Source organism: Ictidomys tridecemlineatus, chromosome 12 (assembly GCF_052094955.1).
Source record: "Ictidomys tridecemlineatus isolate mIctTri1 chromosome 12, mIctTri1.hap1, whole genome shotgun sequence".
NCBI classification, from domain to species: Eukaryota; Metazoa; Chordata; class Mammalia; order Rodentia; family Sciuridae; genus Ictidomys; species Ictidomys tridecemlineatus.
In genome coordinates, this window is record NC_135488.1 from 36095617 (window position 1) to 36111920 (window position 16304).

The window sequence follows — 16304 nt, forward strand, 5'->3', positions numbered from 1 at the left end:
GATTTCAGATGTGAGCCACTACACCCCACTGAAACTCTCCACTCTTAAATTCAGTCCCTTGAGACAAATCTTGACCCAGAGGCCTTTGCTACAATGTACATTTGTTGCCTGGGTGCTAATCAGTGCTAACAGGAATGTTCTCTCCCTGGCTCAGTGCTCTAGATGGGCCATTTGATCTCAAAACACTTTTAGGGGAATTCCAGTCCCCACCAGCCTATAGGTTCCCCATCACCCCAACATTCTCTTTGTGTTCTTTTATAGTCAAGTGCTTCTCCCATTCAATCCCTTATGACCACTGGTCTGTTCTCTGTCCTACAGTTTTGCCTTTTCCAGAACATATTATAAGTGGAATCACCAGGTATGTAAAACCTTGTTAAGACTGGCTTCTGTCACTTGGTATAAAGCCCTGAGTCATTCTTGTAGTCATGTGAATAGCAGTTTCTTTTTAGTTGTCTTTTAAGGCAGGTTGTTAGAAGATGCTATACAATATATCCACTTACATCCCATTTAGTAACATACACAAGCACATATAGTTGTAGGGACATGAAGTCATAAACTTCCACTTTGACAGTTACTTGGGACAATAAAACCTAGGATGTAGGCCCTGCCGGTGGATGAGGAACTCTAGGAGGAAACTCATTTAGGACCTCCAAAGTTTCCTGTCAATATAAGGCTAAATATATACTAAAAACCAACATCAAAATAGCAAGAAAATATATCTTAGATGTCATGACTTTAATCAAGTTCTACTCTCCTAGGAAAGTCCAGACAGTACAACTAAGTCTGCTTCAGCCTAATCCCAGGATACTATAATCAGCCCTTGAACCTTATCCACCAGCTGTTCATCTTGCTGTTAATTCTTTGCATTTTCATCCTCTAGTCTATGCCTTGCATGTGCTATTCTCTGCATAGATTGCACTTTCTTAATAAATATTCATTATTCAAGTGCACTAGATACACCTTTCTGAGCCATAGTTAGTTGCTTCCTCGCTTGTACTTCCCCTATTGAACATACTGCATTGTATTGTAATTTCAAATATTAATTTTATCACTGGGTCATGAGCTCATTTGGGGCAGCAACTTTTTTTACAATAAGTAATTTAGGTGTTTTTTTTTTTTTTAAGTGAAAAAGTAGACTTGTTCCTGAAGTAAGAGTTTCACCTTCTTTGTGTAATCTTCTCTGAAACTCCATGTAGCTCGGTGGCTCTTTAGCTGCGCAGTAGAGTCACCTCTGGATCTTTTCATACTCTTCCACGGTTAAGAATCGGCCACGTCTCCAGCCTGGGCCTCTCCAGCAGCACCACGAGAGGCAGGTTGGTGTGTTCAAACCGTTGGGCGTTCAGTTCCCGCTGCCCAGTTAAGTACACGTACTACCGTGGGCCCTTCTTTTCTTCCGGTACAAATATGCGCGCAGACCGTCCCTCAGCCATAGCGCAGTCTTCAGAACCAAACTCCAAACCTCTCTCCTCAAATCTCAGAATCAAATTCCTGCAAATGGATAGGCGGAAGCGGAGCCAGAAGACTGGATATCGCCTTCGTTGTACCCAAGGTTAGGGACGCATTTCCTTTGGACAACTCTATAAATGGAGGGCTGGAGGAATGTGGCATCACACGTGGGCAGACTTCAGGGCGACCCTAAGCCTCCCAGGCATCTGCAGCTGCACCTCTGCCGCTAGGGAGACCACTAAGCGGGCGGGGTCGTGTCAGCCCGGGAGCCTCTCTCCGGCGGGTGCGCTTGCGCGGTCCTATACGTCATCTCTAGGCGCGCAGGCCGCCGGGGCTTCTAGGAATTGAAGTCCCGCGAAGACAGCGCATTGGTTGGGAGCGCGGCCGCCGGGGCCTTCGCACAGGCGCACTGCCGTCCGACCTGAAGTGGTGCCGTCTACCCGGGTCCCGAGCACTCTGTGCTGGAGGTGAGGGTTGCGGGTCTGTATGTTCCAGGAGCCAAGTGAGCGCAGCGGCCGAGAGAAGGGGACGCTGGGGGTTTGGGGGAGGCGCTGTAGGAGAGGACTGGGTGGCGCATGCGGAGCCAGTCTGCAGATGTGTGTGGCCACGTCCCCGCTGGAAAGGTGCGGACGCAAAGTTGTCCCCTGCGGTGTGTGCCGTGGCACTGTTGCCAGCGGTCCTGCGGTGCGCACCCACTGCGCGCCAGATCCTGGACTTTCGAGGTGGAGGTTGCGGGGTCCTCCTCCGCTCTGCCGTCTCTTCTTCCCCTAACTCGGGACTAATGACCATGGGTGGGCTTGACACCCAGTCTAGAGTGCCGCCCACCTAGCCCTGCCTCTTTCCGCCCCAAAGCGCCTTACATTCGTCATTAAATCTCCTATCCTGAGTTTGTGCCCGAGGGCGCGATCGAGGGGCTGGATTCATGTAGGAGGTAGGAATTGTTAGTGGCGGGGGGATGTAAAAGGAGTACCAAAGTGTTAGGCAGACTTGAGAGAGATGAATTTTACTGGAGGGCAAATTTGGAGGAATAGCAGGAGACAGGATGAAGAAGCATACACCGAGGCCAGAGCACAGGGTGTCCCCCCGAGACCCAATAATCAGACCAGATTTATGGGTCTGACCAGACGACTGACAGAGATAGTCACTCTAGTGGTCACATTCAGGATTAGAGTGGAAGAGAATAATGGCAGGGTTCCGTTCTGAAGCAAGAAGTTATGGACTTGAATTTTCATGGTGTTAGTGGTAGGGAAAGGGTACGAATGACATTGCAAAAGAGTCTGAAGAGCCTGGTGACTTGATTTGGGAGAAAAGAGAGCGAGGTGTAAGAGTTTGGATTTGGGACATCTGAGAGGATAATAGAACATCTGATAGAAAAAGCAGGGAGAGGAGTTAATGGCAACTGTGTAGAGGAAGGTGGTTTTCAGCTGATGCCTAATTCAAAACTTGTAGCCATTTGGAAATAAAAGATGAGTTCGGAAAAGGAGTTGATTGGAATTTGGAACTATCTTTGTAGAGGTGGAAAATAGAACCCTGGATGTGGGTGAATATCCCCAGGATAGAAAGGAAAACATTGCATAAAGACCAACCTATGGGAATCATCCTTGTTTCTAGGGCAAAGATGGGACAAAGGAGCCAGGAAGACAGAAGTTTCAGAGGTAGGAATAAAAGTGAGACCCAAGCAGCATCAAGGCATCTACTGTAACTGGTTGAAGAGGCAGAAACTTATCCAGTCAGAAGTTGTAGAGAAGTAAAGAAAAGAAGGAAAAGATCTTTGGAATTCATGCCAGAGTTTTCATTTTGAAGCATGTGGTTTCAGATGTGTGAGAGGCAAGAGTGACTGACAAGGATTTGAGTGGAGTCAATGGTGAAGACATGGAGTCAGAAGGTGAGTTACTCACCCAGGAAGTTGGATCATGAAGGAAAACCTAAATGAGAACTGTTTTGCTGGAGGGAGGCCATAAGATTCAACTAGAGGATGTTTTTATATGTTTGAAGGGGTGAGAAGAAACTTCTAGAGAGCTGAGAAATGCTGGGAAAAGAGAGCCTGCATTAGCAGGTAGCAGATTCTGAGGGAAACAATTGAGAAGGAAAGTTGGACAGTGGGGGTAGTACATAAACTCAAGTCCAGGAGACAGATCTGTCTTGCTGGCCTCACGCACCTTACAGCCCAGCATATGGCAGGTACTTGTTAATAGTTGTTGATAGTGGTATGTATGAATGAATGGGTTGGTGATGGGCAGTAGCAGTGTAGAGAACTTTCATTTATTGGACAAACTGTGTGATAAGTACTTTATATTGTCTCATTTCCTATTTATAACTATTCTGGAGTTAGATAGTAAACATCTGGGCCAATGGTTGCCTTAAGTAACTTGCCCAAGGCTTCATGGTTAATACTACTAAACCTGCCTTCCAAGTGCTTTCTACCACATGGTCCTGCACATCTTCAGTGTAGTAGAAGACAAAGTTGTGCTGATGTCGAATGGTAACCGTGGAGGTTTGGAATAGGTGTGTAGAAGAGAAGACAGTTTTGGAATAGGTACATGGACAAGATGGGAGTGTTAAAAGCTTTTTAGGCAATCACAAGGGTCACTTAAAGATATAGAGTGTGGATTTGAATTTGATACATTTGATACTCTAAAATCCAGGAATAGGAAAATAGAAAGCAGTAGAGGTGACCTTTTGCTGACAGTGACTCCACATGAGCTTGGTGTGCTATGGAGTCCTGAGTTTTCAGCAGGAGCCTACTTAAGCAACTGCTGCTGTGGGGAGTGAAGTCTACCTGGCATGATGAGCACTTTGGGAAGACCTGCTACTTTAATACTTGGGGATATTTCATGTTCGACACCATTTGTGATTTGTTCAATGCTCACCTTATTAAAGTCAGTCTAATAAAATCTTGAAAATTGTCTTTAAGCATTTAAGCATTGAGCAACTCCAACTATAACTTCAGATGTAGTTTTATGTGTTACAAAAAGTTTTAGTGCTTTGGACAACATATACAAATAACTTGTCTTCCAAAATTCTTAATATACTTACACTTAGACCTAAAGCAACAACATAATGTAATTAATATTTTCCATTTTAATTTTTTCCTGCCTTCCCAGATGGTCACATCACTTTTAGCTAATGCTAACATTTACTTAGCACATTATTCTCAATGCTTTTTAGGTATCATCCTACTTAAGCATCAAGATAGCTACACACATTGTATCATTAATCCACTGTTGCAGATTGACAAGCTGAGAGAAGGTAGGAAACTTTTCTAAGGTCACAGAGGTAGGATGAAGCACGGCTGGACTTTGATTTCAGGCAATCTGGCACCAGAGCCTGGGCTCCTAATGACTGTATTCATCTGTATTTCTAAATATTAATTCAGATGTCTTCATAGGGCTCAAGAGTCAATATCTGAACACCCTCCTGGACATGGAAGACTCTTAACAGACTACAAAGGAAAAGAAAACTGTCTTAGTTATAGGTTCTGATTATCATCTGAGGATATATCTTTGTTTATAATTGCATTTATATCACTCTCTGCCTCCTCCTAAGGAGATTCAAACTCCAATCTCTCTTAGGTTCAGATTTTTGTTGTTGTTGTTGTTGTTACACTAAACTCTAAGTTAGATTTTTTTTCTTTAAGATTTTGCTTGTCACATAGGTTTCAGTTTCTGCAAACCAGTGTCCACCCTTGAGGTGGCCAGTGTTAACACATTATTAATAATCATGTCTGTCTTGCATCTTTTAACTGTATATCATAATGAGGTATTTTTCCCAAAAGGATATCTGCTTAGATTATAGACCAATAAACCAGAAAAATCTCCAAACTTATCCAACAATATAATAGAGCCATTTTAGAGTTAGAAGCTAACAGACCAGTAATTTATACATATTGGTCTTGAGTTTTGGCAGTTTTTAAAACTTCATGGTTTCTTGTGAATATCTGGTAATTGGACATCAAGCTGGAGGGCCCATCTCAGGGAGGGAGGATTAAGTCTCCACAATTACTTGGCATGTTTGGAGTCGGATTGGCTCGTGGACAGGAGTATAGCTTCCTCTGCCTCACTCTTCTGAGTGGCCCATGTTCTGATCTGTCCTCCCTGTGTGGGACAAGCAGCTTCGGTTTCTGGAATTACTTGGCTTATCCTTGCCCCCTGGGTTCCTTTCTGCTTACATGAATAAATAAGTGTGTACCACAAGGGTACATCTATTCTCTATGAAAAGTTTTGTAATTGATAGAAAGTACTTTTGATATAACTGAAGACTTAAGCATTGGCTTTGTATTATGTCCACTTTTGGTACACTTTATATTAACTTTTCTATACTGAGCTATTTCATTTAGCAATTCCAATATTTGTAATTTGGCCAAGGGGAGCCAAAGTCATCTGAGTTTTGTTATTTCAGGATGTGGGATTGATTCCCAACTGTCCTCAATAGCCATCCCTTCAGCCTACTTCCCTATTGCTCACCTGCACGAATAACATCATTTTCTGCACTGCTGCTCAGATCAGTGTCCCAGAAGGCATCACCTTGCTTCCAGGCTATTACCTATTGTTCTTGGTATCTTGACAATGGTGTCCCTTCTCTCCATTTCTGCTGCCACTGCTTTTGCTCAGCTGCTGATCACTTTTCCTTAATTATCAGTCTCCTCACTGGTCTCCGCCATTCTTGCCTCCTCTAATTCCATCCTGCCACAGCTAATCAGAGTGTGGTATCCACAGGATCACCCCACATTCACAGATTCACAAGGACTGGGGACTCAGCCTGTAGCTGTACTTGTGGCTCAGACTGTGACTGCAACCCTGCATGGATACACAGCCCGTCATAAGGAAGGACACCAGCAGCATCTGGAGGAATCCATGTGTGGCTTTGCTTGCATTCCCTTCCTCCCATGAGCGGTGACACAAAGCACATCCCTCCCTGACAAAAAAACGCAGTAGCTCATTGGAAGCTCAGGGTCCAAGGTTTTTATCAAAGGTTGCTCATAGCGCCCTCTGCCTAACACACACCAGAATTCTAGATCTTCAGCAGGAAAGCAGATGTTACCTACCATAAACCAGGTCGTTTGCACACATGGTTTAGACAGAGCCGACTGTCCTGGGGACCCTTTCAAAATCAAAGTTCCCCCAGGCTGGCCAGGGACCAGCATTGTGGGCGGAGCCTTCCAGGGCTAGCACTCCCAGGCTGCTGTCACGGCTGCATAACCCTCTTCCTTCCTGTTGTTTTCTTGTACACCAAAGTGAATTAAAAAAATCAGAAAATATGAAGAATTGTTAAAGTAAAATAAAAATCCCTCATAATTCCACTTCTCAAATTCCACTTCCATTTTAATGTGTTCTTCCTTTTTCTATACATACATGCACGCACAAATATCTAATCTCAAGATTGTGCATTCTTCGCTTAATATTTTGTGTACGTTCTTTCCTTCAGTTTTGTTTTTTGTTTTGTTTGTACCCGGGGGTTGAACCTAGGGGCAGTTTATCACTGACTTACATCTTCAGTTCCTTTTATTTATTTTTGGGGGTGCCAGGGATCATCTCAGAGGCACTCGACCACTGAGCCCCATCCCCAGCCCTATTTTTTGTATTTTATTTAGAGACAGGTCTACATGGAGTTGTTTAGTGCCTTGCTTTTTGCTGAGGCTGGCTTTGAACTCGTGATCCTCCTGTCTCAGCTCCCCAAGCTGCTGGGATTACAGGCGTGGGCCATGCACCTGGCTTCAGTTTTTTCTTTAAGAAAAAAAAAAAAATTGCAGAGGCTGGGGTTGTGGCTCAGGGATAGGGAGCTCACCTCACATGTGCCAGACCCTGGGTTCGATCCTCAGCACCACATAAAAATAAATAAGGGAAATAAAGTTATTGTGTCCAATTACAACTAAAAAATAAATATTTTTTTAAAATGCAGGTAAAGTTGATATTTCCTAAAAATCCCTGTTTGTGTGTAGTGCTGAGGTGTGCATGCTAGGCAGGTGCTCCACCACTAAGCTATATTCTCAGGCCCGACCCCAAATTTTACATGAAGCCCTTGAGCATCCCTTTTGGCAGTGGGGTGGGATTTATTTTTGGTATTTATGGGGGTCTTAGAACCAACCTACAGATACTGAGAGCCAGTGTGTTTCAGGTCTTCACTACAAGTCAGTGATCTTTCTGAAGCATGGTCTGACGATGGTGCACCCGGGCTAAAGTCCCTCCAGGATCCCTGCCTGTGGGGCAGGGGTTGTGCAAAGCCCTTGATGTAGGTGGCCTGTGCTTCTCCATCTTTTCCTAGCCCTGCTCACAGCCTAGACTTTTGCTGTTCCAAACAGATTTCAGTTCTTAATCCTTTCCACGTGAAGATCTGCCTCTTTAGTGTTCAATAACTGGAGTTTTTTTCCTGCTCCCTCCCCACCTCAAAACTGCATAAATTCTGGTTCTACCAGGAGAGCTGCAGTGTCCCCACCCCCTCGTGGGGCTGGTCAAGGGAGCCCTGTGGGGCCTTCACAGTTTTACAGCACTTACCTATCCTGCAGGGAAATGCCTTTTTGTTTCCTCTTGGCTCCTGGAGGTAAGGAATGCTCCTTGCACATGTTTTACTTGCTATAAACAGTTGGTGCCAAATAACTGCTGGTTGAGTGGATGAATGAATGACTCACAGGGAGCAGTGACCCTTTCCCTTAATTACAGGAAAGCTACTGGTGAGCCACAAGCCCACCTTCCCCCATCTTCCCTGGCCTACTGTCTCCCTATTCACCCACCAACCCCAGAAACGCTTCCCAGGGACTCTCAGGGCCTGGTTCAGTCTCCATCAGAGGGTCAGGCTGTCCTCCCCCCTGCTCCTCATCCCACTGACATGAACTTTACCCTGCTTGTGCCTCCCACTGCCCTTGGGTTCTTCTTCCTCTGGTTCCATGGCTACTTGGGGACCTTGAGACTCCTTCAACTCATTGCTGTCTTGACACTCCCTGGTCACGTTCCCGTGCAAGGATGTCATCTTTTCAGGCTGGATCACTCCTTAGTTTTGATACTTGTGTCACCCACCCAGTCACTGTGGCTCCAGGAATGAGATGCAGGGTCACGTGGATCAATGAGGGCTGCTCCTTCAGCAGGAACTGGAGTGGAGTGTGTTTTCCTTTGGGGAGGCCGTAGGTTTTGCTGGGTGTGTTTCCTCCACATAGTCACTTACAGATTTGTTTATGGTTTTTGTCCAGTGAACACTCAGGGCAGTATTGGATAAATAACCTCTGAACTTTAATGCTTATTTTTCTCCTTCCACTTTTTTTTATTGGTGCATTATAGTTATACATATTGATGGGATTTGTTGTTACATATTTGCACACGCACACAATATAACAATGTCATTTGACCAATATACCCCTTGCCCCAGCACTTCCCTCTTCCTCCCCACCTGCCATCTCTTGGTCCTCTGCTGATCTCCTTTTGATTTTCACTAGATCTCTGCCCCCCCACTTTTCTTTACCTTTTTTCCTCTTTAGCTTTTGTGTGTGAGGGAGAACATATGGCGCTTGACTTTCTGAATTTGGCCTAATGGTTTCTAGTCTCATTCATTTTCCTGCAAATGACGTAATTTCATTTTTCTTATGGCTCAGTAAAACTCCATGGTGTATATACATACCATATTTTGTTCATCTGTTGATGGACACCCCGATGGTTCCATATTTGGCTGTTGGCCATGCATGTATCTCTATAATAAGATAATTTTAATTTTTCAGGATAAATACCAAGGAACAGTACACCTGGGTCATATGGCGGGGTAGCTGGATCTGTGCCTGTTCTTTTGAGGGACCTCCATGCTGATTTCCAGTGGTTGTGCTAATGAACAGTCCCCCACAGAGTGAAGTGTTCTTCTTGTGCCCCTCCTCCCCAGTGTTTATTTTTACTGGGATTCTTGCCATTCTGACTGCGAGCCTTACCGCTCTCTTGACTCCTGGGTACCAATCTCTTTCCCAAGGAACTTGTGAAAACAAGCACCGCATGTAGTGTAACTCACAGCACCCAGGGCCTGGCTTCCACCCAGGGGTTGGCCAGGGCTGCTCCTGGCCTAGCTCTACCTTGGCTGCCCTTCTGTGGAAGTTGGGAAGGGGGTGGGGACATGGAGAGTCCTTGCTCCGCGAGTCAGGAGGTGACATATCAGGACAGACCTTTCTCATGGCTGCCTTCTCACCCACACCCTGCCTTGTCAGGACTCTGCCCTTTGCTTCTGGGAGCGCACACAGGAGGGAATGGCTGCTGCAGCGCCACCTGCCGCGTGCCAGGTAAGGAGGACCTCATGTTTCTTTTCCCAGTGCTGGGGATGAGCCCAGGCTTACACAAGCGCTGTACTCCTGAGCTACTTCCTTCGAGGGAGACTTTTGTGTTTCTGGAGTACACTAATGAGTCTCCAGAATGTCACCACTTGTCTATCTCCTGGAACTCTTGGTCAGCCCCCACCAGGTGGACCAGGCACTCCACAGGGAGGACTTCCCTTTGACCTGAGGTGTTTTTCGGTGTCCATCTCTTGTCTCAAGCCTGGCCCCCCTTGCTCGTCACCAGGCACCCAACCCCTGCAGCTTTTGCTCTGAGTGGTCTGTCTAGCAGCTGACAGCGCAGGGCCAAGGGGAAGATTGGGAGCAGTTCTGGCTCCACCCTGCCCATCCAGGAGTGTATCCACGCATTCACTGAGTGTGGGCCCCAGTGCTCCAGGGGGTGCTGGGTGCAGTGGATCATGCTGTAGGGCACCTCAGCCAGGCCTCCAGGGTCCCAAAGAGAGTCTTACTGGGTGGAGACATGCAGCTCCCCTTTCAAGGGTGGAGAGTTGTGAATTCCCACTCTGTCCCAGGACTTACAGACACTCATCCAGGCTTCTAAAACCAGGGTAAAGATGCAGGCTTGGGTGACTGAATTGCAACTGGGAACTCTTTACATGAGTGCCTTTTCCAGATGTTTCAGAGCCTTGCTTTGTCAGAGCCATGGCCCGGTGCCCTGCCACACCCTCCAGGGCTGTCACCTTTATGCCATTTCAGTCTGGCCCAAGTGACAAGAAGGCTCATGAGTAAGGGGGTATGTGATTGTGTTTCAGGGATCTGTGACGTTCGAGGACGTGGCTGTGATTTTCACAGACGAAGAGTGGAGGCATCTGGTCCCTGTTCAGAGAGCCCTCTACAAGGCGGTGATGCTGGAGAACTATGAGAGCATCGTCTCGCTGGGTAAGGGGAGCTGCCCACGCTGGTGTGGAGCCGAGAAATCAGAGCCTCCCACACCTGCGCTCTGAGTCACTTGAGGAAGATGGAAGAGCTGGAGGAAGATGGATAGGTCTGCTGACAGGAATTGATCCTAGGGAAATAATAGGCTTATGGGTTCGATTATCATCCTGCCCATTCGCACTCTGATATTCCTGTTGGTCCCCGTCCTCTCCACTCGGCCCACTCTCCTAGTTATCCTGGCAGTGCTCTCAGTGGACATTGAAAATACCTGCTTCCCCACATTCTGCTTTGTTCCCAGGTGGCTTAGGTGTATGGCAGTAGTGGGCTTCACACTGAGCCCAGCACTGGACAGATGTGCTAGTCAACCACAGGGCCCTTGCTCAGCAACCTGCCCCCACAAAACAGGGAGGGCCAGGGGACAGAGTAGAGTGGGGCAGGGAGCTGGGGACAGGGAGCTGGGGGCAGGGAGCTGGCTCTCCAGAGGGCTGAGTGTAGAAGAGTTACATGTGCCTGAGTCTTCTCCCAGCTTGCCAGCCAGGGGACACCTTCAACTCTGTTTTGAGGACAGTTGAGTGGTAGGGAAAGGACCATCTTGCTAATTGGAGATTTCCCCCCTCACAAAAACCAATGGGAGGAAAAGAAGTGTCTCCCTTTAAAAAAGGGGGATGTAGAGTGAGAACACAGTGGTTGTGTGTCTGTAGGTCACCAGAGATGTGTTTGATTTTGAGCATTTGCCTTGAGCATTGTCTTAGAGATATGCCCACGGGAGGCACTCTGGAATTATAAAGACTTGTGTGACAGGGGCAATTAAAAGCTATTGCTGATGTCAGGTGTTAATGAGAAGTAAAGTGGGGACCCTGTAGATAACGAGAACCTCTTAGCAGTTTCACAAACGTACCGTGTACACTGTGCACAGTGGCACATGTCTGTCATCCTAGCTACTCAAGAGGCTGAGGCAGAAGGATCACTTGAGCCAGAAGTTCAAGACCAGCCTGGACAACATAGCAAGACTCCATCCAAATAAAAAAAAAAGAATAAGATGCTGAAAAAGCACACAGCTTAGAAGCTGACTTAAATAAGTACAAGAGGACAGTAAAGGCCTTGCAGATTTCACATAAAGCCAGTCAAAAAGGCAAGCATACACATCCCTCAATTAGCTTCAGCGGGCCATACAGTGTCCCAACAGAATAAGATGTCCAGGAGGTACTGCTGAGTCTCTGCCGCAGGCTGTGGCAGGGTAAAGTGTGGAGAGCGTAGAATTCCTTAGGTCAGAGTCAAGGAGCCACAGAGGTGGGGCATGGCCATGTTGTCGGCAGAGAATCAGCACCTCGCCAGGTAAAGGGTGCTTGGGACCAGTAAGAAAGCACTCTCTTTCCTGCCATGGGGCCTTCCTGTGCAAGGGAATCTGGAACTCAAGCCTATTTTCACGAGAGGATCTGTTTGTTTGTTTTAATATAACTAAAAATGGATAGGTCTGCTGGCAGGAATTGATCCTAGGGAAATAATAGGCTTATGGATTTGGTTATCAGCATGCAGGTGTTCATTGTGCCACTGTGTGTTAGTAACAAAACATTAAAACGGTCTGAAATGTCTGTTAGCAGGTGATTCGTCAGATAAGTTAGATTAAGCCATACAGTGCAGTATTATAACCATTAAAAGGGCTAATTAAAACCATTTAACCATCAAAGTGCTAATTGAAATAATTTCATTATTAAGTGAAAAAAATCCAGTTTACAAATCAGTATTATTCCATTGTCCAATTTTATCTATGGGTATTTTATTTCTCTATGGGTACCTTTCCGAATCAAAATGAATAGGAAGAAAATATGAATACAAAGTATAAAAGGTGATTTTTCTTTTTACTTGTACTTATCTCTGATTTTCCTACAATTAACAATTGTTTTTAAAAAGCATAATAATAAACATAAATAAACAAAACGAGCATCTTCCTTATGCTTTTCTACCCAAGATGATCCTTCTTTATTCTCACCTCCCCAAGCCAAGCACCTTCACCCTACAGTGCCCATGCAGGAAGCTTCCCACTCACTCCACATGAACTCAAGTTGATTGCCAATCCCTCCTTTCTAGAGACTCAGGCCTGACCTCTCCTTAGAGATTCCTCTGCATTGTGCTCTGCCTTCTGGCCTTTTGCATTGTCTCTGTGAAACATCTGGAGGCCAGGAACCAGCTTGGGAGCAGCTGCATGTTCTCATCACATACAACCACCTGGCTTGTTTCTTTCTCCTTGAGCAGGACTTCCAGTTCCTCAACCTGATGTGATTTTTCAGTTGAAGAGAGGGATTGAGCCATGGACAGAGGGTCTTCATGGATCTGAAGACAGAAAGTGTCCAGAGAATGTCTCTCTAGGTAACTGAGTAGGAATGGGTCAGGGCAGTTTTGTTTTCTGTGTTTGTCATTCAGGTGGGTGGGAGGAACATTGGGTATCATCTTTGCTCCAAGGTCAGGTCTTCTGCTGCAGTGCTTATTTTGTACCACCTGTCTGCTCTCCCTAGTCTCCTCTACACCTTAGTATTATTCATTTGTATTCACCAGTCACCAGTTTTCTCAACTCTATCACCTTGCCCATTCACACTCTGATATTCCTGTTGATCCCCGTCCTCTCCACTTGGCTACTCTCCTAGTTATCCTAGCAGTGCTCTCAGTAGACATTCTCCTATATTCTCAATGCCTGCTTCTCCACATTATGCTTCATTCCCAAGTCTCAGGCCTGAAGCATGAGACTCTTTGTGGGAGCAAGCAATGCTTGCCTGTGTGTTACTTTCAGCATCATCAGAGTCCCTCTTCTTTCCCCTGGAACATTTCCTACCCCAGGGAAGAAACCACATCTGTGTCTTCTCTTTGTTCCAGGCTGGGGGACCAAGCCCAAGATTCAAGATGCTTCAGAAGAAAAGAAACCAGAAGGAACACGGAGGGGAAGCATTGACAAGCAAAGTCCTCTGTGTCCTAAACTTGAAGTTCAAGCACTGGTTGGTAGGTTGGAAGTGGAGAAGGAAAGACCCACAGTAGAACCTTGCAAGAAACTGCTGTCCCGGGATCCAAGCTTGCAGCAAGGGTCAGCCCCACCCAAGAAAGCCCTCACTAGAGAGAGAGACCATGAGTGCAGAGACTGTGGGAAGACCTTCTTCGACCACTCCTCACTTGTGCGCCACCAGAGGACTCACACTGGAGAGAAGCCCTACGACTGTCAGGAGTGTGGGAAAGCCTTCAGTCACAGAAGCAGCCTCAGCAGACACCTGATGTCTCACACCGGGGAGAGCCCCTTCGAGTGCAGTGCATGTGGCAAGGCCTTCTTTGACCGCTCGTCCCTCACCGTGCACCAGCGGATTCACACGGGAGAGAAGCCCTTCAAATGCAGTGAGTGTGGGAAAGCGTTCTTTGACCGCTCGTCCCTCACTCGACACCAGAGAATTCATACTGGAGAAAGTCCTTATGAGTGTCGTCAGTGTGGGAAGGCCTTTAGCCAGAAAAGCATTCTTACTCGCCATCAGCTCATCCACACAGGCAGGAAGCCCTATGAATGTAATGAGTGTGGAAAAGCCTTCTACGGCGTCTCATCCCTGAACAGACATCAAAAAGCTCATGCAGGGGAGCCGCGCTATCAGTGCAGTGAATGTGGGAAAGCCTTCTTTGACCGTTCCTCCCTTACACAACATCAGAAGATCCACACTGGAGACAAGCCATACGAATGCGGTGAGTGTGGGAAAGCCTTTAGCCAGAGGTGCCGGCTTACGCGGCATCAGAGAGTTCACACTGGGGAGAAGCCCTTTGAGTGCAGCGTGTGTGGGAAAGTCTTCAGCTCAAAATCTTCAGTTATTCAACATCAGCGGCGTTATGCAAAACAGGGAATAGATTGAGTTGGGTGGAAGCTTGAGTCTGGCGAAGGAGCACCATAGAAATACAAGATAGGCTTCCCCTGACACACGCAAACCCACATTTGCTCACTCTGCCCACTCCAGATACTGTTCTTCTGCCCTGCCTCTGTCCCCCCAGTGTTTGAGTAGCACTCTGTGTCTACTGTGGGATAGGACTGATGTGGGATGCAGACATCAGGAAATGATGCTGCAGATTCAAATGATGCTGTAGCTCATTGGTAGAGCACTTGCCTAGCAGGCAGAAGACCAGCCATGGATTTGGATTTGATCTCAGCACTACAAACAAAAAGACTTTAAATACCTAGAGGCTATAACAGGGGAGGAAGGCACAGTTATACCAGAGCAGCACTGTTCTTTCAGAGCAGTTTTTATAGCTGTTAGTCCCTCTCTTAGAGCTTTTTTGGGCCCTGACCTTGTTCTCTTCTGCCCCAGATTTTAGATCTCTCAATACTACTACTCGTAGGTAGCACTTATTGAGCACCTATTATGGGGCAAACACTCAGCTAAGAGTTTTACAAGGACTGGATTGATGGATCCTCTCACAGCTCTGTGAAACAGGTGCTGTTGCTGTGTGCATTTTACAGATGAGCACACTGAAGTTCAGGGAGATTAAATCACATGCCCAAAGTGACACGGCTCCGAAAGGTGAGGCCAGGTCTGCTTTCAGAGTCTGTTTTCTTTACCATTATGCTCTAAGGTTTGTTTTATTATTTATGTACATGTGTTATATCCCCAATTATTTTGTAAGCACTTGGAAATGTGACTTACATGTATTTCATGCAGTGCCTTGCGAATAATAGGAGCTCAGTAAGTATTTATCTGAACAAATATCAAGTTCTCTCCATTCAAAACCCCACTTGGATTCATATCCTTTTTCTCAGTTTTCACAGTCCAGCCCATACCTTTATCATCCCAGGCTCCCATGACAACAATAGGCACTTCCTAATTCTAGTTTTTCCCTCTACATGACTGAAGAGGGATATGCTAAGCTGTGCTGCAGTAACAAACAACTCCTAAATGAACAAAGATCTGTGTCACATCCAATCTGAAGTGGGTCAGTCGGTCTCATCCCATCCTCATCATTTAGAATATTCAACCTCCAAAGTCACCATGAAGAGAAGCTAGAAGAACTTAGGAGGTATTTTAAGCACTAGCATCCAGCACCTGGCAGCTCAGAATGTAAATGGGAATCTTAGTATTTGACTAACTCTAGGGACCATTATCATAATTGCCCATAATTGCCTATCCATGACCTAAAATAGCTCTCTATTTAATGGAAACTTCTTTGAACATTTAAGATCTGCCTTAATTCAGTCCCCATCACCAAACTTCATATACTTACTCCAAAACTCTTCTATTCCCTGGGCCCAGCCCTTTATTTCTGTTTTACTGAAGATCAGGTACTAGGCACACTGGATTTGGGGTATCTGTATTCCCTATTAGGGAGAAGTCTGGGAAAGGATGTGTTTCTGAAAAGCTGTGGACTCAGATCCTATGAATCCCAGGGAGCAAGGTGGTTTTCCCCAGAAGTGAAAGATTCAAGAAATTGAATTGCCAAACATACCCCTCCCAACCTACTAACACACTAGTTAATGTTGATCCTCCTTAGAGCAGGTAGGTGGCAAGGAAGACTTCATGTGTGGACTTCTGAAACAACTTGAAGAAAAATGTGTCACAGAATCTGTAGATGTGGATAATAGCTGATACAATTTAACAGTGTCAATCAGAAAATAAAAGGAACAATTAACAAACTTGGCATCTGTCTCAGTGTTCTGAGTCTTTCTTTTACTGTC

General features: G+C 46.0%; 1 protein-coding gene across 3 annotated transcripts; it reads left to right on the plus strand.

Annotated features, from left to right (window-relative positions):
- The first annotated feature begins 1766 nt into the window (after positions 1–1766).
- On the plus strand, positions 1767–16267 carry Znf2 (zinc finger protein 2). Of its 3 annotated transcripts, none has more exons than XM_078028466.1 (6): positions 1767–1913; positions 3058–3331; positions 9620–9691; positions 10495–10621; positions 12872–12985; positions 13487–16267. In XM_078028466.1, exons 2-6 carry the CDS (start codon positions 3308–3310, stop codon positions 14491–14493), a joined length of 1344 nt encoding a protein of 447 aa, XP_077884592.1. In that variant the 5' UTR covers positions 1767–1913; positions 3058–3307; the 3' UTR covers positions 14494–16267. The 3 variants fall into 3 exon arrangements, with proteins under 3 accessions (XP_077884592.1, XP_040126660.1, XP_040126658.1); XM_040270726.2 differs by having other exon boundaries at positions 3058–3101; XM_040270724.2 differs by lacking the exon at positions 3058–3331.
- The last annotated feature ends 37 nt before the right edge of the window (positions 16268–16304 follow it).